We start from the raw sequence: 22,367 nt of genomic DNA on the forward strand, positions 1-22,367 counted from the left end.
TACCTAGAGATAGAAATACTTTAAATAAGAATGTAGCATGGTGAAAGTGAATATTTAGAGACATCATAGGTGGCATGAAAGGAAAGATGATTTTCAAAGACGTGCCCTTGAGGGGTCCTACCCTGCTTTAAAAGAGATGAGGATGAGAGGTAGGAGAGAGTTGCTTGGTTAGTATTGCTTTTCCCTTAGTTACACTGACATTAAAAGTCAGCTTTTGATAAGTTATCTTTTCCAGTTTTGTAGTAGAGAAAAAGCATAATGGAACACTGTCTAAAAGTGTGATATGTAAAGGTGATTGCTGTGTGATAATGATTTTAGAAATTTAGTGTGGGATTTATATTGCCAAATTCAAACCTAGATGTAGGTGTTAAGTCTGAGCTAATAGTGTAAATCCTGTAGGCTCTTTCAACAGGGAGGAGAAGGAGGGTGACTCATCCCATGGTAACATGTTTTTAGTTTTCTCTACCGTTTGCTGAGGGAGAGTCTCTGACTGAAGCAGAATCATCTCTTGTAGTTCACTGTTGGACTTCGGATGCTAGTTTTTGTCAAAATGTGTATTTCTTGATACTGCACTACCTCCCCCAATTTGCTCACCTGATCTTTGTGCTGCTCTGAAGTGTTGTTGCTAAAAGCGTAATAATCAATAAATAAGGCATAATGGGTAGAATACAGGTGTCAGTATTGTAGAGACTGATGCCATCCCTCTACCTTTAAGCATATTTAGCCAAAGTGTGACCTCTTAACTTCCAGCATATCAAAGAATGTAGAAGGTGTGCTTTGTTCCTTTCACCAAGGCTTTCATGTTCACAATTACTGGTCCTTCACATGTATTAGTGATAAAAGCCAGAATAGCTATGAGCAAGATGCTGTTCTGTGAGTTGGAGGGCTGACTGTGTGCTCCTCTGACTTACTTTTCTATTTCAAACTTATTTGAATTATTATTGCATTAGAAAGATACAGAGCTTTGGTTTTGGGTTTTTTTTGTGTGTGTGTTTTCTTTTAATCTCTCCAGGGCTGGAAAAAAAAAAAAAGAAAGAGTTGAAATATGCATTGTTCATGGGTGGTTCCATTTCATCAGGTGTTGCTCAGAGAATGTTTTCTGAATCTCTAAAGTGTTTTACTTCTGGAGAATGCCCCATCCTTGGAGACTTTCAAAGCCAGGCTGGACCAGGCCCTGAGCACTGTGATCTAGCTGTGGTGTCCCTGTTCATTGCGGGGGAGTTGGACTAGATGACCTTTAAGGGACCCTTCCAACTCTAAGGATTGTATAATTCTATGAAGTGAAAATTCAGAGATCTTTATCCTTTGAATTCAAATTATCTGTGGAATCTCACATAATCACAGCAGATCTACTTTCCCAGCAAGATGATGAGTGTCTCAAAGATATGCTTTAATTAGACTGTCTTACCTTGCTGAACTCATTTGTTCGTGTTTTCTTCCATATCCTAAAATCACCCAAGCTTTGTAAAATCTCTAATAAAATTCCATTACTAGCAGTGCCACAAAGTAATAACTTCTAGTTGGCCAGCACGTGAAATAAGTATTTGATTTCTGAAGTTATTTACTTTTTAATTTGAATGTGGATCTCTTGGTGTTTCAGAAAATATTTCTCTCTCCTACAGGCTTACAGATTTTCTCAGCTTCCTGAGATGGTGATGGGATCTCCCCCCCCTCCTGTCCCTCCCAGAACTGGTCCTGTGGCTGTTGCCTCTCTCAGGAGGTATATACCTTTTACTTTATTCTCAATACGAACTCTAAAACCCACAGTTTTCCTAAGAGCTGAGACAAACCCTCAAGTAGCACTTGCAAGCCATCCAGCTAATAAAGAAACACTCATGAAATTATAAATACGCTATTTTTATTTTCATTTTAACATCGAGAGGAAAGAAATAACAGCAAATTTTCTCTTCTATTAGCTCATCTGTTTCAATAATATTAGGAAATCCTTGCCTGGTTCTGCTTTAAAACACGCATGACTCCAAATCACAGAGTGTGTAATGAAATGTTGTATAACAAATGTGCAGCAGATAGCTTGCACCATCATTCTCCCTGCTTTTCTCTATTCTAAGGACTTGCAGTATGATACAGATGAGTTAGCAGTATCCTAGGTCTGAGGGATTTCCACCCAGCTTTCAGATATCAAACACCTGTCTTTCCAAAGCCAAATATGTGCAAAAGCCTGATTGTCTGAGCTCAGTGTATGCTGCCTCTTCCTCAGAGTAAAGCACTCCACAAAATGCATTTCAAGATATTTTCACACGTCTGTGTTGGAAGAGCTGATTTAGCCTTCAGTGTTGTGCTGTTGTACACTGCGGAGTGCCAACTGTAATTCAGAGGCACTGCAAGCCTACTGAGAATTGCTGTAGAGTACTAAGAACAAAGGAAACGTTTCTGAGTGTGTGTTAGCTGCATCCAAATATCCAGAATATGGACACTTTTGTGGCATATTGTTTTATAACCATTATGTAATAATGCTATAAATCAATAAAGCTATAAATCAACTGGGATGCATCATTTCAGAAGCTGCTAGAATATTCCATGTGCATTTTAGACTACTTTATGACACCTTACCTGTGTTTTCTATCAACTTGTTTTGATGAGCTATGGTATAGCTCTGGTATTTGTACTGCATATCACAGGTATTTGTTTGATGCAGTAAGCAAAGGCTCTGTGGAGTCATAACAACATGCTTTAGCATAGTACAGGCCAGGTACAGTACAGGTACTGTAATATAGTACAGGTTAAAGGATTATTTCTCAGACATTTTCCAAACTTCTGTCATGCCAAAGTAAAACTGGGCTGCTCAGTCTTAGCAGGCTTGTCATAATGTGGCTCATAGACGCATATATAGCTGTCTTGTCCAATAGTCAGGATGTTAAATGTTTCTTTTTTGTCCATCTTTTAATGCACAGGTCTACATCAGATATCGGCAGCAAAGTGAGAGTACCAGAGTCCAGTGGGGTGGATCAGGCCCAGCATCACGAGCCAGCATCTTATGCACCTGGCTCAAGAACTCCAATGTCTGTGGGCCCACTTGATCAATCTTCTTTTCACTCAGGTGAGAAAATAGACCTGCAGATCTAACTTGCAACTTTGAGAATTATGTGATTTGTTTTGCATATAAATGAGCTGATGAGATATAATAAAAACACACGATTATTTGGAGAAAGAAGATGTTAGGTATTTCTCCTGGTACAAATGAAGGTGGTAGAGAAAAGATTGCCCCTTTGCAAATGCAGAAGCAGCGACATCATGAAGTACTGCTCATCCTGCAAAAGGAAAGGGAGATGGTCATTTCTGAAGGTAAGAGCCCCCCAGTTGGTCTTTGTTCTACTATGTCATTCTGCTGGCTCACCAATCAGGACTTTGAGCTACGAAGGTCCAGTAGAAGAGTTCATATGTACCAAAAATCCAGTGGAAATTGTAGTGGGCTTGTCTAGCTGAAACAGAGGCTATTGGTTGTTGAGAGCACAAGTTACAGTATTGATGGGGCTCAATGGCAAGAGGCAGCTGTCTGGCAGACCTCTGTACACACTGCCAATTGTCTTATGTCTAAACAAATACAGCCCTGCATAGAGGAAGGCTGTCACCAGCAAATGTCAGAGAAAGCAACTTCTCACTGGCAAAGTTTTCTTGAAGAAGAAAGCTTTCTTGCAGGAAAAAAAGCTTTCAAGATTAGAAAAATTTTACATTGTCATCTCAGTTTTATCAATGGCAGATTTATTAGACGTGACTGTTAATCTGCAAATAATTTCTTATCTTTCTCAGAAGTAATTGAGAGTTATTTGCGTTGTATTCAAAATCTGCTGAGAATAACACTGTGGAAATGTGTATCTGCCGCCAGTTAATTAAATGCAGTAGGTTTAAAGGATCCGTTGTATACTGTTATCACAGTACCTTCTGCAACGTGAGTCTAAAAGGAGCATATGCCACCCTTTCACATAAAAGTATTTAGAACTATAAAGTATGCCACGCTGCTAAGAACGCTGTTGATGTGGCTGCAGCAATGCTCTGTGTGATATACCTTTCTAACAGTTTCCAGTGATGCAGAGGTTTTATTGCTGTATGTTACAAATAGGTATGTTGTGCTACTACTAAAGAGTGTCCGCATTTCAGAAGACATGAAATGACCTCTGTGTACACTGTGGAGTTGGCCAGATTTATTCTAGGAGTAAATGGAGGAAAGGGAGAGATCCTATAAATGACTATAATACAGGGAAAGGTAAAATGAGTTGTGGGAAGCCTGCAAGTATAACAAATGAGGATTTACAATGTTCTAATAGGAAAATAAATTTTGATCAGATCAATAGATGGAAAAACTTTACTGCAGATGCTGATTGGGCATGAAATGGCCAAACATTGCCCTCATGTTGATGTGCCCCCATCAATATCAGCATTAAAATAATGGTTTTGCAGTAAGAGTTAGGGTAAGATAGTATTTCAGCTTCTTGAGTGTTCAGTTTGCATAGCTGCTCATTTTGCTGTGATTAAATTAGAAGAGGTTTTTTGGTGAAGAAAAGCTGCGTGTCATCTGCAGGAGCAGCACTTTTTCCTCTGCACAAGTCTGAAGAGTACTTTGGACAAGTTAGCTTGCAATCCTCGGTGAAAATACTCAGTTGTCTTTTTACTGTGTTTTTGCCTTTACTGGCTCTTCTGCTCTCGCATAAATGATTTATTTTCATTGTATTCTGTGAAACTTAAAAGGAAAATACATGGCAGTGTATTACTGAGTACTCAAAATGTCCTGTCCACAAGCTTTGTTTGCTACGTGATGGAGTCGGTAGAGAGCTTTCTCCTGCTCTGGGTTTAGGAATGAGGCTTTAGTGTGCCAGTGATGCAAATGCTGGTGTTTGTATCTCTGTCTAAAGAGACACTAGTGGGAAGAAGTCTTACTGGACAAGCAGATTGTACTTTACTTTAAATTTGGCAGACAGGTGGAATTATGATTTACTTCTCTCCAGAAATAGTGGAAGTATGTGAGGAAATGGTGGTCTTCTAGTCTGCCGAGTTACATAATGTGTATAATTTCAGTAATGGCAGAAGGAACTACCTTCTCTTGTGAATCTTTGTGAGGAGTGAAGCCTACAGTAATGAGCAGATATAACCATATCCAGCCATCTGGTTGAACCTTGTCTTGGAAAAGCTGTTTTCACCTACATAACAAGTAAGGTCATGGAATTCTAACAGAAGAATTCGTGGACATCCCTATGCATATGTCTCAATCAAGACGTAGGAAAACGGATTTTATGTCAGCAGGTTTCCTTGGAAATATTTATATAAGTGGTAGCTGCATAATTCATTGCAGTCATAGGCTGTTGCTGGGAAATGAATTGAGCAGGCAGAGTTTAGCTATTTTTTATGGAAGCATTGAAATTTTATGATGGAGTTGTTGAGATTACAGCCTGTTAAATGTATCACTCAGTTTTGTAGGTCTTGTGTCTAGAGATATTAGGATGGTGTAACTATCAACTGAATGCTCTGTAACCTACTGTTGAAAAGACAGGCGCAATACTCTGAAACCCATGGTAACAGCAGCTAAAAATTGAATACAAGGAAACAAACGTAAAAGGAAAATGAGCCTTTTATTTTTTCTGCAATGATTCAAAGCTTTAGAGGGAAGCATTTTGTACAGCGATCCAAGTCCTTAGGAGTAAGTTCTCATATCTTTATCTAAAGGTTGTGCATCACTGTATGGACAACTGCAAATCTCGTTTTCTTCACTGTTTTCTACCATTATGGAGATGTTAGTCAGCTGCTGGGAGCCTTACATCCAACCAGTGGTCACTGGAAAAAAAACACCAAAAAAAAGCTCGAACATATACTTCATAACAGATACCTTCTAATTTATAACTTAAAAGACTGGGCATTAATTGTATATAATCTCATTTTTTAATAGGAAATACAGTACCAGCAGTGTTTGCCATACCAGCAGCAAACCGACCTGGCTTCACAGGCTATTTTATCCCAACACCACCCACAGCATATAGGAACCAAGCCTGGATGCCCTATGCTGGAGAGAATGAATTACCAGGACAGTGGGCAGACTCAGTAAGTATCCTTGCTTTTTTAATGATGTGCAGTTCTACACAAAAGAGGTCATAAGTGATGCTAAGCAATCAGCAAAGACTCTAAGCAGGCTGATTCTTCCTGAATGGGAATAATCTCCAGCAGTGAGGATCTGTGAGAGAGCGTACAGATATTTATTTGTCCATACAGTGGACTGTAAACATCATTCAGTAATTTTGAGGCTGGCACCCATTCAAAGATTGTGTGTCAGATACCCCCAAGATGGAGGTTAAATATTTGGTAGGTAGTGGGTGATGCTCTTGCCTCACAAAGTGGCCTTTTGCTGTTTGGAAGCTGGGATCTTGCTATCCCGAAGACTTCTTTCAAGACAGCCCCTCTCTCAGATACCGGCTCCCAACTCTGCCACAGCCCTGCTGTGTAGCATATCTGCAGGGAGTGACAGATCTTAAACTAAATAATTAATTACCCAATTCTACTCTTGGACAGATCCAATTTTTATTCTGAAGTATTCTCTCATTTCAAAGAAATGAAACTGAGATCCTAAAATGAATTGCAGTAGTTCATCATGTCTGAAACAAATTCTATCATTTAGGGGCATTTTTCTTTTCTTTTTTTTTAAGGCACTTAACTTTAATGCTATTAAGGAAAAAAAAATAATGCAAGATTGACTCTGCCACTTGAGCTTACATGTAATGTTTATGCAGAACCAATTCAGCTAAACAAACTGGGAGGTGGATTCTATTTCTTTGTGCAGATCATCAACAGAATATTTTAGTGAACTGCATTTGGAGACAAATAGTTGCCTTGGAGCAGCTAAAAAAAAGGCAATAAGGTCATATATATGTTCCTGAGGACAGCTCTTTTGTGCCAGATCTTCATTACTGCTGTTGATGTATAAGAGGAAAAGAATTCAATTTGATTCTCAGATGCAAGTCTGAATTTGTAGGCTGAACTGTCAAGAAAAGGGATGTTCATATGTAAACTCTATCTGTTGATGTGCTCCTGAAACCTGAAGTCATACAGGTTCCCTTTCCAGAATGGAAACACAGAAAATCTTTGTTTAAAACATATTTTTATTTGTAATCCTATTGACACTGTAGATTCAAGAGGCCTAATTGTATCTGAACCATCAATTAAAACTTTTTCATTAAGAAGTAAAAAAAACACAACAAAAAAGGGGAAAAGTATTTTGTTGCTTGCATATTCTTTTTCCCCTTTTGCATCTTGGCTTCAGTCCCATGAAATAAGTAAGAATCCGTTACACAGGTTTAAATGACTTCTTGTTACCCAGACTTTTAGTCCTCCTGTGGTATAAAAGGAAAAAATGTAAAAATAAAATACTTCAGTTCCTTTAGTATGAAGAGAGACTTAAAAATGAGGCTCTTTACTTCTCATGCATTTCCACTAATGGGATTGTAAATTAAACACCAAGGTGTCAAATGAAACTGGAGTTGTCTGGTATATGTTGTTACTTGAACACTGTTTACTCAATTAAAAGGTAAGTACTGAAGCACTAAGCTTTGTGAGAGAAGGGAAATGCAATTATTTTCCAAGTTGACAGATTCTGTTTAGTGAAAGTAGGAACCTGGTGGCCTCTAGTGGCAGTTCATGTGTTGTGTTATGAAAATGTTTGCCTTCTGAATAACCTATTGAGAAAACTAAGCAAAGGCAAGTGCATTTAACAATCACTTTCATACCGTGCCTGTTTCCTATGTCTGTATCATCACACCATGCTGAATGTGTGTGACTTGCTGTGCATCACTTGATGGATGGCCAGCTCCTGTAAAGCATGTATAAGCCCTATTTGTCAGATTTGCATAGATTTTTAGATGCCTGAAGGGGCAATGTTTTCAGAAGCACCAAGGGGCTTGTAAAGGTCTCACAGGGCAAGGCCACAAACAAGATTTAAAAGGAATGTATAAGTTGTCATGCTGAAGTTCATGCTGAATTCCCATATTCCCCACCAGGTATTTAAAATTGGTAGGCATTCACACTTTGTCATTTGAGTCTGTTTGTAGACACATACAGGTCTGAAGTTCTGCTTTTGGCATAACCACCAAAGCCTTCATCTCAATGGTCAGGTACCTAACATACCCTACAGAAATCCAAAGATTAGGTGAGACACCAGCCTGGCTACCTGTATTACATATTTATACAAGACTTTGGTGCATTCAAAGAGCTAAGAACATATATTCTTTCCAATTAGAGTAATACAAATTAGTCCATTAACTTTTCAGTGCTTAAACGCAGTGGTAGTTTATTGGTTACCTTACAGTGAATGTGGTATTATCAGCCATCCTATTCAAAATAAACAGCACTGGACTTCTCTTCCTTATCATTGGAGTAGATTATAGTAATGAGTTGGCAAAGTTTTTCCTCAAGGATAATTTATCTTGTCCTAGCAATGTGTTATGTGTTGCCTTCTTTTACAGCATAAAACCCTTTAACATGGAGGGCTGTAGATATCTATTTTCCAGACGTTTGCAAAATATAAATACTATTTTTATCTGGTGCATTAAAAATCTTCTGAGAACTTGGGTTTGCTGTGAATGTGAAAACTGGTATCGAGGTTCATGGATTTGTGAAGGAAAATTAATAGTCAGGAGGAATAAACAACCTCCCTTATTGCTGCAGATCAGATTTTTCTGTACTGGGTTTTCAGTGTCCTGAAGTACAGTAGATCTGGCTACTTAAGAGAGGACACACTTTCAGAAAAACCTCCTACTTGGCTTTTTTACAGTGATTATAAACTTAGTTGTTCAGCGCTGCCACAGTGTGGAGAGTTGAGTTCTTGTCTTACTGATGTATGTGCTTAAATGGCACGTGCAAAGATGTAAATTTATCAGCTGACACTTTGGGATGTAGAGTTTATATTCTTGTTATAGGTTCCTGTCTGTCGCATCTTATTCTACCCCATGGAGGTTTGTGTTACCTGCCAGGCAGCACTAGGGATAAATTGTTCTGTATAATTTGGTGTAATTACGATGCTCTACAGGTTCCGCTCCCTGGGTACATCGAGGCTTATCCAAGGCCCCGCTACCAACACAATTCTCCTTCACGACTGCCTCGCCAATACAGCCAGTCAGCAAGCATGCACCCCAGCTTGGAACAAGCTCCTTTGCCCTCTGCCACAACTTCTCAGCAGAGCCTGACAGAAAATGACCCATCCGATGCTCCTCTCACCAACATTTCTACGGCTGCCCTAGTAAAGGCAATAAGAGAAGAAGTTGCTAAACTGGCCAAGAAGCAAACAGATATGTTTGAATTCCAGGTTTAATGTCTTTTGTGTACAGCATTTGTATCATGTAACTTGAAGTAGCCAAGAAAGTGACCTCTTTAATTTTCACTTACAAACCTGCAGCAAATTGTGCAAAGTGATGGCATTTTTCTCCATCTGAAAAGTCAACGCTATGAAATAACTTACAGTAGAGCAGTGGGACCCTGAAGATATGTATTCTACGTGCCAGCTAAGGAAATGCTGCCAGGTAACTCTTTAAAATGGATTATATTGATCATATGCAAGTGTTTGTCACATGGCACTCATACTATGACCCATCGTTGCTAGAGATGCTGCTGTACATGTCAGTGCCATGCAGTGTTTTGGTTGCAGGCCCAAATGCAGAGCTGGTGAAGAAAATATCTTCTGCATGTCAAAACCTTATTTCTTTGACTAAAGAGGAAAGTGGATGGAAAATGTCAAGACAAAGGCCACAGTAGGTGTGGCAGCCATGTCAATTTTTTGTTGTGGGACACTGTACAAGGAATGTGTATTGAATTTATCTGCGTTGCTGCAACCTTTTCATTCTAGAGACTGTAACCAAACCAAAAGAATCTGAGATGAGTAATACTAACAAATGTCCTGTGAATAGCCTCAATTCTTTTCATCCTCTTTACGGTACAAGGAAGTGAAAGAAGAGAAGACTGTGAGGAGACCAAGGATATTTTGATAATTAATGGTTACCTTGTCCATGAATGCTACTGATGAGTTATGGAGGAGATTTTTTTCAGTTTGTGAAGAGCTAACAAAGGAAATTGGTGCTAGAAGTTTCCAGGAGAAATGAAAAAAGATTATTTGTGTTTGCTCTATATTCAGGCTTTTCACTCTGAATGCATGTGAAGCTGATAAACGTGAGACCTTTGAGCAAGTCTTTCCAACCTGGAATAGTGAATACACCCGCTTGTACAAGGCAACCTCTGTTTAACACAGTGCTTTTTTCTCATTCTTAAACAATGATATCTACGGAAGTGCTACCTGAAGCCACAGTTGATCTTGATCAGACTGGGACAGTGCATAAACGTGTAAGAAGTTCTGAATGTAGAGGACCTGATTATTATATTAACATGTAAATAAGTATACGGTTAAATGGATTAACAAAAATGCTAGCGTGCTTTGAAAAGAGAGGGCATTTCTGGAAATGATGCTGACTGTACGTTACTCAAGATAAAGGTTGCTAATAGTTAAACTACATCATTGTATGAATCCAATCCCGAAAGAAATTCAAATTAGTTGAATAGGACGTTAGTTTGTTTTTTGCACTTGTACAGAATAGTTGGAGATCATGAACAATTGCTTTCAGTTCCTTTGGCCACTAGCTTCGGGAACTGAAGTTGTTGCAAAATACATTGTGTTGGGCATGTCTGATGTCAACTGGAGTTAAAGGTAATGTCCTTCATTTCAGTAAGTTATCTGGTTATTCTCAACTGCTTACGTTATTTCGTTTGATCATTTCATTTTCTTGAATTTCATTGGTCTTTACCAGGGTGAGAAAGAGAGCTTAGTTTAGCTTTTTGGCCATCAGTAAAATAAGAGGAGGTGTGATACTAGAAGGGGAAAGAAGAAGAAACTCATGAAGCACAAACTTTTAATACAGAGCTATTTTTTCCCCCAAATAGTTATATAATAAACCCTGTTTGAGTTTATGATATATAGTTATCCTAGAATATACTCGTATCTTCTGCTCCAAGACCTTAGGTATTGCAGAAGCTTTTGGAATGTTAGCTGATCTTTAAAGTAATGTGAAATGTCATTTTTATTATTTAAAAATCAGATATAAATAAAATGTATTTTTGTAATCTCAATGTATATACTTGCTGTATGTTTGTACAAGTCTGCAATAGTCAAAAAATTTCCATAAACCAAGTGCAAAAAAAGAGAAAAATAAGACAGAAAACAAAACAAAAAACAGATGAATAATTTTGATGATCAGTGTTAACATGCAGCATCTGGAATACACAAATACACATTTGGATGACTTGGATACTGAACAACCAAAGAAACTGGATCTTTTGTGTAAATATAATTCTGCTAAAGACAGACTACCGTCTCAGTTACCTGTCAGCTAACTAATACTGATCTTATCAGTGTAATACAATACATCCAAATGTCTTTTTGTGTTAATTGCTGCCTAAAAATATTGCGTTTAAAAATAACTTAAAGGGCCAAACTCAGAATGCCATAAAATGATAAGTTCTGTTTGGCTTCAGTGGGAACTCAGCTCACTGTGAGCAAGGCTGAGCTTTTCTGTTAACTTTAGTTCATACATGCAAAGTTTCTCCAGAATCACTTGCTGTGCTTATTTTTCATTTGCTGTAACATAAGTGCAGGCATAATTTAAGAGCGGCTTATAATTATTTAGCCTAAGCTGGTTTGTAACTGGATTAAGCTAACTTGGTAAGGGAAATCTGCATCAAATTGTGTCAGCCGCCTTGGGCATCAGCTTTATTAACTTACTTTCTGAGTGATTATTCTAGTTATTCCAGTGAAATTTTGTATGTAGGTAGGCCCTTCTATGCAATGGCAGTGAAATGCCCTGTGGAATAAATTTCTGTGTCTTTGACTCAAGTTTTGCAGGGTTATCTTAAAGCTGCAAGTGTGGAAGCAGCAGCAGTCCTGCAGACTGGGAAGGGTCATGATGCCACGTATCCCCAAAAGAGTCACAGGAGGTAGGATGTACCACATTTAAACAGCATCTTTGGGGCTCTTAGCTCTGCTTGCGAATCTGTACCCATTCTTTGTGATTTAGTATTTCCATCAAAAAGTGTGTTAGTGTAAAGCCAAGCATCTATCTGCCATACAGAAAATGAAGTTTGGAAATTACACGCGTGGTGCAGGGTTTGGATGCCTGTATGCAAACAAAATGAACAAAACAGAAAACCCTAACACTAAAAGAAATGCTTACATAAATAGCCTTCTCGAAAGACAAGCAATTCCAGTAAGGTTAAACAAAGTACTCTTCATACAACTGAGGAAGACCTGTTAGACTTCCAAGATTAATTTTCTTTGGTATCGTACTGATGATGTGCAGTCTACCCAATATCCCATGAATCATCACTCTGAAACCATTGTGGTGCACTTTATTCACAAAGGCAATTTACATTCTTTGTTCATAATGGCTTTCTATCTGATTTGTAATATGTTTCTGTATTTATTTTTTTTGACGTACAAAGTAAGATTATATCAAGACGGTAAGGACATTCCTGTGTGAGAAAAACATGCTGTAATATTTATACTGTTGGAGCACAAAGCAATGATAAAGTGAAAATATAGTGTATAAATAATTTGTAAAATAATAAACATTTTGTATGGCTACAATTACAGTATAGTTTTTCAATATTGATTTCAAAGAAAGTACACCTGTTTAATGTTATGATATCGTCAGACTATATTCCTGTCACGTTCACTTTTCTACTAAGTGCCCCAGTTTTCTTTAGAATGTTGCTAAATGTTAAGGTGAAGGTACTGTTTTCTGTGTACATATTGATGTTCAAACCAATAGTTGTATTCAGATTTGTAAATCATTGCTAGAAACACCTGCAAGTGAAACACACATAAAAATGTTTCTCAGTAGGTGTGTCGTGATCACTCTCTGCGAGTGCATATGTGTTACGTTTTATTGGCATTAGAAGAAGAGTAAGAGGGTAAAAAGGCAATCTTTGGCAGTTGTGTTTGAAGGAAAATATACTTTTGTGAGGAGCTCTAATGCGCTGTAGAAATAAGAACAACTTTCACATCTAATAATAGAGAAGCTGATAGAAGTGCATGTAAATCCTATATAGCAATGGGAAAATTATTGTAATTAATTTTTTATTATTTTCACACTAACTTATAAAAAGGGGAGGCATGAAGGAAAGAGAACGCAAGGAAGATTAAATGCAAAGCAGGTAGAGAAAGCAGCATTGGAGTCAGTAGCAGAACTGAAGTGAGGCCTCTGTCGCATTTAAGGGGTGGTACATAGAACTACTTGCAATTTTTGTCACAATTCAAGATGCCTGTAAAGGATGAATTACGTTTGAATGTATATTTTCAGGCCCACGTTGTAAATATTAGAAGCTCAATGCCAGCTTCGAGGAGTCTGAGAGAAGTTAAAAGCAATGACAGCTTTCTGAGCCGGCACAAGAAGTCGCTTTATTTAGCTGACCTTGCACATCCTGTCTGTGTTTGAATATGCTCTGAATAGGGTCATACAAGGTTACTGTACATGTTGGTCTTATTTTTCTTGTACATAAAGCATATCACACTGGCTTTCAATTTCTCACTGACATGCAATTGGATAAAAAGAACAAGCCTGAGATAGCATGAAGAACATGAACAGGTAATTAACAGTTCTAATGGCCTGTAAGCCAGACCGATGGCTTCTTCTGATGTTCGATAAGTTACACCTACTGGAAAATGGTTGTATAAAGCAGCTTTCCTTGGAAAGGTGTATTGCTTTCAATGCTAATGACCAATAAGTACAAATTAACACTCAGTCCTACCACAAGAGAGCGTATCAGTCATGGCTTCCACTACTTTGCACGAGACATGTGCATACTCTGTGTAGCTACACCTGAAAAAGTGGCAAAAGCCATGACTGCTTTCCGGCTACTTGGAGTAAACTCCTGTAATAAAACACCAAGTTGTTGATTATCTTGTTTAGATTTCACTACAGCATTAGGGTTCAGACAATATGTTTTAGTTCTTTTTTTTCCTCGTAAGGGCTCTGTGTAAAACAGGAAAGTTTGGTCTGCTGGTAGGATGGCTCACTCGTCACAGTGGGTGCAGCCATCTTCTCAGTATGCTATTAATGTGTCTCATGGATCAGTTATTTCCTCCCTCTGCTCAACTTCCCTTCTGAAATAGTACAAACACACAGCTTTTTTTGAGTAAATCAGGGGTAATTTTTAAAATAAATACATGGGGGTAGATACATCTGCCTACTTCTCTGTGATGTCTCCATATGCACTGCTGTAGTACTGAGCATTTTATTTAAAACAATGTGAGCTGTAAAAGAAACGAATCCGCTCAAACTTCTTTGCTGTTATTTGCAAGCATACTGTAGATTTTGCAACAGGGCTCTGTTGATTCAGTAAGTCAAATGATTACTTAAACTTTCTGTGCTAGACTTTCTTTCAATGGGTTAATTTTTTGGCAGTAATTCTACGTCTGTGTAAGGTTTTTTTTTTTTTTTTTTTTTTTTTCATGCTGATGAAAATACTTCACAGTTTTGTTTTTTACCCTTTTTTAAAGTGTAGGAAGTGTAGGAATGCAAAATGAGGATGAACACTCATTGAGAATGCTTTTATGAACTGTTGACATTGTCTTGTAAATAAATAGTGCAAAAGCTTACTTGTGGAAATAATACTTGTAGAGGTCGGTAAATGAACTGGGTACTGATTTGCTCTTTAAAAGGAAGTTTCAAGATAGCCAAGACATAAAGGCAGACCTGCAATGTCTTCATTGAGAATAATTGTATTGAACACTGATTATTTCATCAAAAGTATTGGTCACATTCTGCATGCTCAGTCAAAAATGTTTGGCAGTGCCCAGTAGATGAAAAGCAGTCAGAAAACCGCACATGTGGGGATTCCTGTTATCCAGGCAAATTTTGATCAGGGCTGCATAGGACACATGGGATCTGGGAGAGGGATTTTGATAGGGCTCTGAGGTTGATAAGAAATGTGTTTTAAATTGCTAGGTGGCCAAATGCTCAGCAGATGTCTTGAAAATAATTGCAAATACCACTAAGAGATATTTCAGTGGTTTAATTCTGTTGCATTTGATAAAAAATAATTCTTCTTTTAATAAGTGCCTGAATTTTCTTGAATTTCCAAGCTTGATGGTAGTATTTCTCAAGGAGTAACTTGAAAATGTGTTATAATCTGTAAATAATGTTGTAACGTTGCAAATGCACGTACTAGGCAAAAATGGGGTGAAAGTATTGTGAAAAATAGAGAAAGTTGATTCCACTCAGTTCAGTATTTAGGGAGGAGGTGATTTTTCCCCCCCCCCAGAGTTTATCCTTCAGCTGCAGCGCAGTGCATTTCTATGCTCTGTAAACCAGTGTCTCAACACCATGTAACACACTGGTGTTAAATTCTATCTGACAAGAAGTACTACTGACTCTTTGCAGTCTCCAGTGTCACCTTGTAAAGAATGTAAAGAATTAAGCTATTAAAACAGAAATTTGTGGGTTCTTCACACTCACTCTAGATTCAGTGCTTTCGGGTCATGTATGACTAACACCTTTTGGCAATACATACTTTGAGATGTGATGCAGCAGAATACAGCAGCCTATGCCAGGCATTTAGTAGCATCTAAAGTACAAGTGACTACTAAAGAGAGGTAGATAATAAACCTTCTGTTTCAGTAGTGGATGGACACCAATTATTTAGGGGGTGATAACTATGGTGGAGCAAAGACTCTGAAATTAACTGCTTGGAATCAATTTCATGTGTTTTGTTAGCTTTTAATTTCATAATTTGTTAAGGCAGTAATAAAGACGTTAAGTGTGTATTCTATTTCAGAATTATAAATGAGAGATATATGAATGGAAGGAAAATTGAGGTTTATTCTGTCTTTCCCTTTGTCTCCTGATTCCAACATTGCACGCAGTTACAAAAAACAACACCAAACGCTTTGCTCCGGATTAATTTTAATATTACTTCCTGAGGTGGGGAGACCAACAAAGCTTTTGTATGGATACTGAGTTTTTCAAGTTGTATTCAAGGTCATATTGGTAGAGAAAATGAAACAGAGCTCATCTTACTAAGGCATGGATGTTAGTTTAGGACTGAGCAATCCAGCAGTAAGAGCTTCTTAGAGGAGCTGTTCTAAGGAGTTCTTTGGGTCTAGTTAAGGAAATGTGCACAGCACAGATATTCCTGCCCTATTTGACTTCCCATTTTTATTTAGCATTTTTCTTTTGCTGCATCTGTGTGCTTTGTATTTTGCTTTTGTGTTAATGTACTCAAACAGCCGCACTCGTTAGCTTATTGAGGTACTGCAGGTGTGACAAAGGTATTGACTAACATATGTGATGCAATTTTTAATTCTCTATGACACCGTGTGGCTTTGGCCTGTGTTCTGCTGTGTGATACTGGCAGTGTCATTATGGTGACATGAGTGTTGATAGTCCTCCACTGAAGTTACTGAAAAAAAATACTTGCTTTGAGAAAAGTGGGATTGATCCAATATTCTCACAGTGGTTTGACCATTTTAATTATCTTGTAATTGTGCAAAGACAGGGTAGTAGCTGGTTATTGTTAAATTGAAATTAGGAAATTGGAGTTCAGTTGTCATTTTATCAGTTTTGGCTTGATCCTGGGCAAAGCACGTAGTCTGGCTATGCCTCAGCATCCCCGTCTTTAAAGCATGGTGAAGGTGCTGCCCCTCCTCACCCTCCTGGTGAGGGGCTTATTTAACTGATAAGGTTAGGAACGATGAAACCCTGGAGTGAAAGCTGATACTGCAGTATGAAACATTGTTTATTATTTCATGGAGCTTGGTAATTGGTCAGGACTGTAAGTTATCCATTCCGTTGGCAGCATTAAAATATAGATGAATTTACAAGGGGATAAAAACCTCTTGATACTATTTCAGCATACTGTAGGAAAACTTTCTAATAAAAGCTTCTACTTTTTTTTTTACAGAGGTGCTATATCAAATACATAAATTGTCACTCCCCATGCAGCACATCTCACATTGATGACATGAACTTCTCTTGCGTCTTTGAGTTACAGAAAGGACCGGCTCTGCATTATTACAAGTATCCACGTTGTCTTTGTTACTCACAGCTTGATTCAACTAAACTGTAATGGCTGCGTCTGAAAATAACTAAAATATTTCAGTGTGTTTCAGCTGGACATGCTTATATTAGGTTTCTGAAGCCAGAGCTGCAGAATTGAGAGTGATTTGGAAAATCATGTCTAAAGACTAAACTGAAAGAGGAAGAAAAATAATCAATTAAAATTCTATATTATGCAATTGGAAAGGAGATCTCCGAGAGCTGGTTCCTTTTGCTATTACAAAAGTTACCTGTACCAGGATATGGATTTTACATATCACTAAGAAGGAGACAATTAAGATGTGCTGGGTCATTACCAACTGGCTTTGTTTGTACTCTTAACTGTAGGGTGATTCCAGAATTGAAGTTTATCTCTGTGTAGCATAGTTTTTTCGTGTTAGTTGCTTTAGCTTAGTTGAAGTTGTACATGTTATTTCTTGGCAATTTTGCACATTAAATAAAAGATGTCTTAAAATCTATGTTGCTACTTATTGATTGTTCCTGCCGTGTTCTCTTCTATAGATCAGTTGCCTTTAAGCATGAGCATGCCTTTTGGTTGGACCAGCCAGGCTTCTGGGCCTGTGTAGAAATACTGTCACTCATGCTCTCAGGGGTGACATGGACAAGGAAGGAATTTAAATATCTCCACAGTATAAAATAGTGAATAGCAGCAGTGGTGCTCCCTCTGAAGATTTATTTGCTGCCTTCCAGAGGTGAGCAGAACAGTAATCTGCAAGCACAATGATTCTGAGGTCATCTTGTAATCCTGTGTTTCCTTCGTAAATTTTTGTCCTTGCTTTCATTCCCTGTTTGTCTTCTCCTTTTTATTATTCACTCTCTGTTGTTTTCATAAGTATGTACTCAGGCCTAAGTTTCTTTGCTGTCAGCCTGAAGTGAAATGAGAAAAGAAAATGCAGGTATGTGTTTTGGACAATTTGTGTGATTTGTGGTGCAAGAAATTTGAAATAAAAGTTCATTTTACTACAAGGAAGACGTCTTCCTTTTCCTCCCTCTTGTTGGAGTTTCAGAGGAAAAAAGAGGTAAGAAAGGATCTCCCAGCATACTAATAAATGAAGATTCTAACATACCTGTGTTGCTGCTAAGGTTCTGGGCAGATGGCACACTTAAGTTACTGTTAGATATATATCTAAGTTGTAAGAGAGGCCAGAATTTCTAGAACTAAGTGCTGCTCTTGATGTCCTTGCCTTTGTGTATGTTAGCCCTCAATATTCAAGACAGGCAATTCTGCCAGGCAGCACTCACTACTGAAAACAGAAGTAATTTTATGATAGTTTAGTGCTATTGATTGCCTCTGTAATCTGTCCCAGAATTAATTAAGGTGGCTTTGCTTCAAGATTAATTTACATCCTAATGATCCATTGCAATAATCCATAGTATCTATTCAGAGATTTTTCGCATTCCAAACTCTAAAATAAAGAAACATCTTGAAACTTGATGAGCCCAACTGGAAACTTGATGGACCCAACTGTTTTGATGTAAAATACTTCATTTGAAAGCTTGAATGGATTCTTGCCTTCCAGTGTCTTTCTATTGTTTGCTATCATAAAGCCGCCAAGGGCACCTGAAAGACCTGAGAGCACACGCCTGCCATTGCAGCTGTGTAGGCACTGTGCTCTCAATAAGGTAATTGGTATTGCTCAGCCATCATGTTTGCTGAGAAGATGTTTTCTGCAAAGCTTTATCTGTTAAGAACTGGAAGTGAAATGGAGCAACCTACGGATGTTTTGAGACTTATGTCCATGCATCTAAATCAGAGCCAAATGTTTATTTCCTGCATGCAACAGGGACAGATCTATCAACTCGTAAGTCAGCTATATGGAAGAGAACTGAGCTGTGTCAGAATCTAAATGCTAGGTTTAAACTTTCCTAAACAGTCTAAGACAACAGAAACAGTTGAAAAATAGATGATATATGCTTTGAGAATAAAAGGTGCACAGTGAGAATGCTAATATCCTAATATTTACTCTAATATTCAAATATTCTACTATTTAGTTAAAATGCTTATTGGGAAACAATAAAGCAGTTTTGAAATAGGCTGATTTGAAAGAAAAAAACTAAAACGTTCCTATGGAGATGAGAGCAAATTACTGGATGTAACAAGGTCAGGTCGAAACAAGAAAAATAAAGGTAAATAAAGCATTCACAGCCAAATGATGATCAGTGTTTGCTTCATTACTTATGGCTAGGTATTTGATCAGGCTATTAATAAAACTTATTACTCTCTAAATTCATGTACCCAAATGCATTAAACATTTCCAGCTAAAGATACTGACGGTGATTTAATTCCAGGTAGAAATGCTGTGTAGAATTTACTGTGTTTCTCCAAGGTATTTTTTAAGAGCTGCTTCATGAAGAGAAGGCCAAACTGGCCTTCCGGAGAAGACAGCCACCATCCTTGGATGACCTTGGGACCCTGAGAAGCTTTGATAAAAGGACTTTGACCAAAGCACCCTGAGAGCACGACTGCTGGGGCTGAAGCTGGCCAAGGTAAAGCCTTCTGCCTTGTTTTGGCACATCAATCAAATGATTTTCAGTAGATAGGTGCCCCCAGGAAACATACTGAGATTACATACTACTAACTGCTGTTATTCCTCTTATCATTCCCCTAGCTAAACATGGAGCCTATTTTTACATAGTGGTCGTATGGCAGAAACTGAACAACTGATGGATAAATATTTAAATTGTGCTCTGAGCATTGCTTCTGAAATTAGCTCAGATTAAGCCAAGTAAACCCATGTGAATGGTGGCTCTTAAGGGTTGTATGAAAAGTGAAAGAGCATTTAAAAGGTGAGGGAATATAGTAAGAATCTGGGGTACTATGGAATGGAAATCCATTCAGTCCCTTGTCATAACTATAAGAAACTGAGAGTGATTTAGGAGTGAAATCATTCAGGTAGATTTGGGAAGGTAGAGATAGCTCCTCCCCTAGCTAATGGGAGTTAAAGTTCTTCTTTGAATACTCCCTCAAAAGTTAGTCCTTTTTGTCAGACCAAGTTTGTGTTGTATTTAGTTTAAGGACTAAGATATTTTTGATGCCATATGGTGTCACTTTGTTGATGGCAAATATTCTCCAGATCTTTAGTTAATTATTGCTCTTTCAGCCTGTTTTTTCTCTGTCCTTCCAAACATAAGGTAGCTGTTGCTCCTAAAGCTGCCCTCAGCTTTATGCTATGCACCATTAGTCCTAAAATAATAAACTAATTGAAAATGGAATGTCTTACAACTGTCCTGTTAGAAACTTACATAAGCTGTTATGTCTACAATTTGGTGCTACACTTAAGACAATAAATTATTGTTTGTAACAGATTTCTGTGCTATCACAAAAGTTTCCTAAGGCTCCCTTAGAGGCATAGGAGTTCTAATTGTATCTACTTGGCTCTTGCACTCACCATACTTAGAATTATGGCTACTCTGTATTAGAATTACTGCTTCTCTGTTCCTTGTATCTTGTACCTCATCACTGGACTGCTGGGAATCAGCGATGTTAATTTCTCAGTGTTTTTGAGGTAAATGCCATGCGTGCCATTTGCCTACAATCTTTGGGGGACTGTGAAAACATATATCAGAGTTATCAATATCTCCTACCAGAGAAACGACAAACAAAAATCATTAATAATAATAAATAAATATAACAAATTTTCTTTGAATTTAATAAAGGAATAGCACACGTAAGTAGAAAAATACTATGGCACGTCCATTAAAATACTCTGTATCACATAGCATCCAGATGGAACATCTCCGTCACACTGGGGGCTTCTGCTTCAGTTTCTGCCTTGCTTTCATGCATTTTATCTTATCTTCTCTCAGTGCTTTCAGAAGCTTATCTAAACGGGAATGAAAAGCAATTGGTCACTAATGATTCACAAGACTCCGAAGAAAAATATGTAATTTGTTTGGCAAGTTAGGAACTGTATGAATGCTACTGTCTGTAGCATTTCTTGTCTAGAAATATCTGAAATATTCAAGTTTCTCAGATGTATTGCAAATTAAACTGGGGAGAGGTATGTGTTGCTATGATGGTGTGTGCGTGTGTGTGAAAATCCCACCTATGAACTTTGTTTTATGAAAAGCAATGTATGCAAGCTACACATCACAGCTTGGGGTTTTCCTTCCACTGTGTGTCTGATGAATGCTATCTGGAACCCTGGGGACATGCCGTCCTTCCCTCGGCTCTCCCGCACCACCGCTGAGCTGCTCCACGCGGTAGGTTTTGAAATCAAAACGCCAAATGCATTTCACGTTTGGTTTTTTTTCCCCTAAGCCTTTGACCACCTGCGGCTATCACTGGCTGTTACTTTACACCTGTGATGCCTTGCAGCTGCAGGGCCTCCCTGCTGGAGCTAGGTGCATCTCGGACCAATCAGCTCCCTTTACGCTGAGCGCTTTTTGCTCTCTTTGCTAACGTTTGACGCCGCGGGGGTGCCGTGCAGCAGTAACGGCTTCGCACTTAGCGCAGCTTCCCCGCCCGCCGCCCCGCGTGCACGCACATTGCTGCGCGTCGAAGTCTTCGCCGATGAGGGCGAGCAGCTCCAGCTCCTTTAGGCGGATGCCCAGCTCGCAGATCTCGTGCTCCAGCTGCATCAGCTCGCCCGGCCGCCTCGCCGCGCGCTCCTCGGCCGCCGCGGGGCAAAAGAAGCGCAGCGGCTCGTAGGGGATGGCCGCCAGCCCCGCGGGCCAGCGGGGAGCCCCGGCGGGAGGCGGGGGCTGCCACGGGCCGCACACGGCCGCCAAGATCTTCCGCGGACGGTCGTGGAAATGAGGGAAGTAGAGCGGCCGCGGCGGAGGTTGCCCGCTCATGGCGCTGCTGCCCGCCCGCCGACGGCGGTTGTTCTCGGAGACGGCTGCGCTCGAGCCCGACCGTGCAACTCGCGCAGCGACCTTCCCCGCGGCATCGCGGCACCGGGCCCGGCTGCACGCGGTAAGAGCGCGACGTGCTCCCGTGGAACGGTATGAAGCCTGCTAGTGTGTATTTTGTCCTTGTCGGGGGGTTATAAGGAGAAACTGATGCTGTGTGGTGTGAGAAGGTGATGGGAGCACCGTGCGGGTGCAGCAGATGGAAGCCTCCCCCGTGAGGGGGATGTGTAGTAAAAGTCAATAACCTGCCCTCACCTAAGGCTCGCAGTAGCTTTTGGGTGCAAGCAACGTGCTGCTTGTGCCGAATGTGCACTGAGGTGATGCTGGCTAACTTGTTAATTATTAACAGTTGATACCTTTGGGTTTGGACTTCTGTTTTCTCTAAGCCTTTTCTGTGGCCTTGGTAAGATTTTTAAAGTAACT

The 22,367-nt window shown here is 39.1% G+C and overlaps 2 protein-coding genes across 12 annotated transcripts in view; one reads left to right on the forward strand and one right to left on the reverse strand.

The window, feature by feature from the left end:
- The window catches only part of KIAA1549L (KIAA1549 like), a 102,749-nt gene extending 84,647 nt beyond the window's left edge, over positions 1-18,102 (forward strand). For 7 of the 11 annotated variants that reach the window (XM_072336917.1, XM_072336922.1, XM_072336918.1 and 4 more), the window contains 4 exons: positions 1,623-1,720; positions 2,913-3,058; positions 5,897-6,048; positions 9,023-12,624. In XM_072336917.1, coding sequence (XP_072193018.1) covers positions 1,623-1,720; positions 2,913-3,058; positions 5,897-6,048; positions 9,023-9,304 — 678 coding nt within the window. In that variant the 3' untranslated portion in view covers positions 9,305-12,624. Of the gene's footprint in view, positions 1-1,622; positions 1,721-2,912; positions 3,059-5,896; positions 6,049-9,022; positions 12,625-16,935 lie in introns of those variants that run through there. The other 4 variants (XR_011903640.1, XR_011903639.1, XM_072336923.1 and 1 more) reach the window with 4 other exon arrangements.
- A 2,729-nt stretch (positions 18,103-20,831) lies between these two features.
- C5H11orf91 (chromosome 5 C11orf91 homolog) lies at positions 20,832-21,887 on the reverse strand. Its single transcript, XM_072338847.1, has 2 exons — positions 21,578-21,887; positions 20,832-20,914 (listed from the first exon to the last, which is right to left on the reverse strand). Exons 1-2 carry the CDS (start codon positions 21,885-21,887, stop codon positions 20,832-20,834), a joined length of 393 nt encoding a protein of 130 aa, XP_072194948.1.
- Positions 21,888-22,367: the final 480 nt, after the last annotated feature.

Source organism: Excalfactoria chinensis, chromosome 5 (genome assembly GCF_039878825.1).
Source record: "Excalfactoria chinensis isolate bCotChi1 chromosome 5, bCotChi1.hap2, whole genome shotgun sequence".
NCBI lineage: Eukaryota > Metazoa > Chordata > Aves > Galliformes > Phasianidae > Excalfactoria > Excalfactoria chinensis.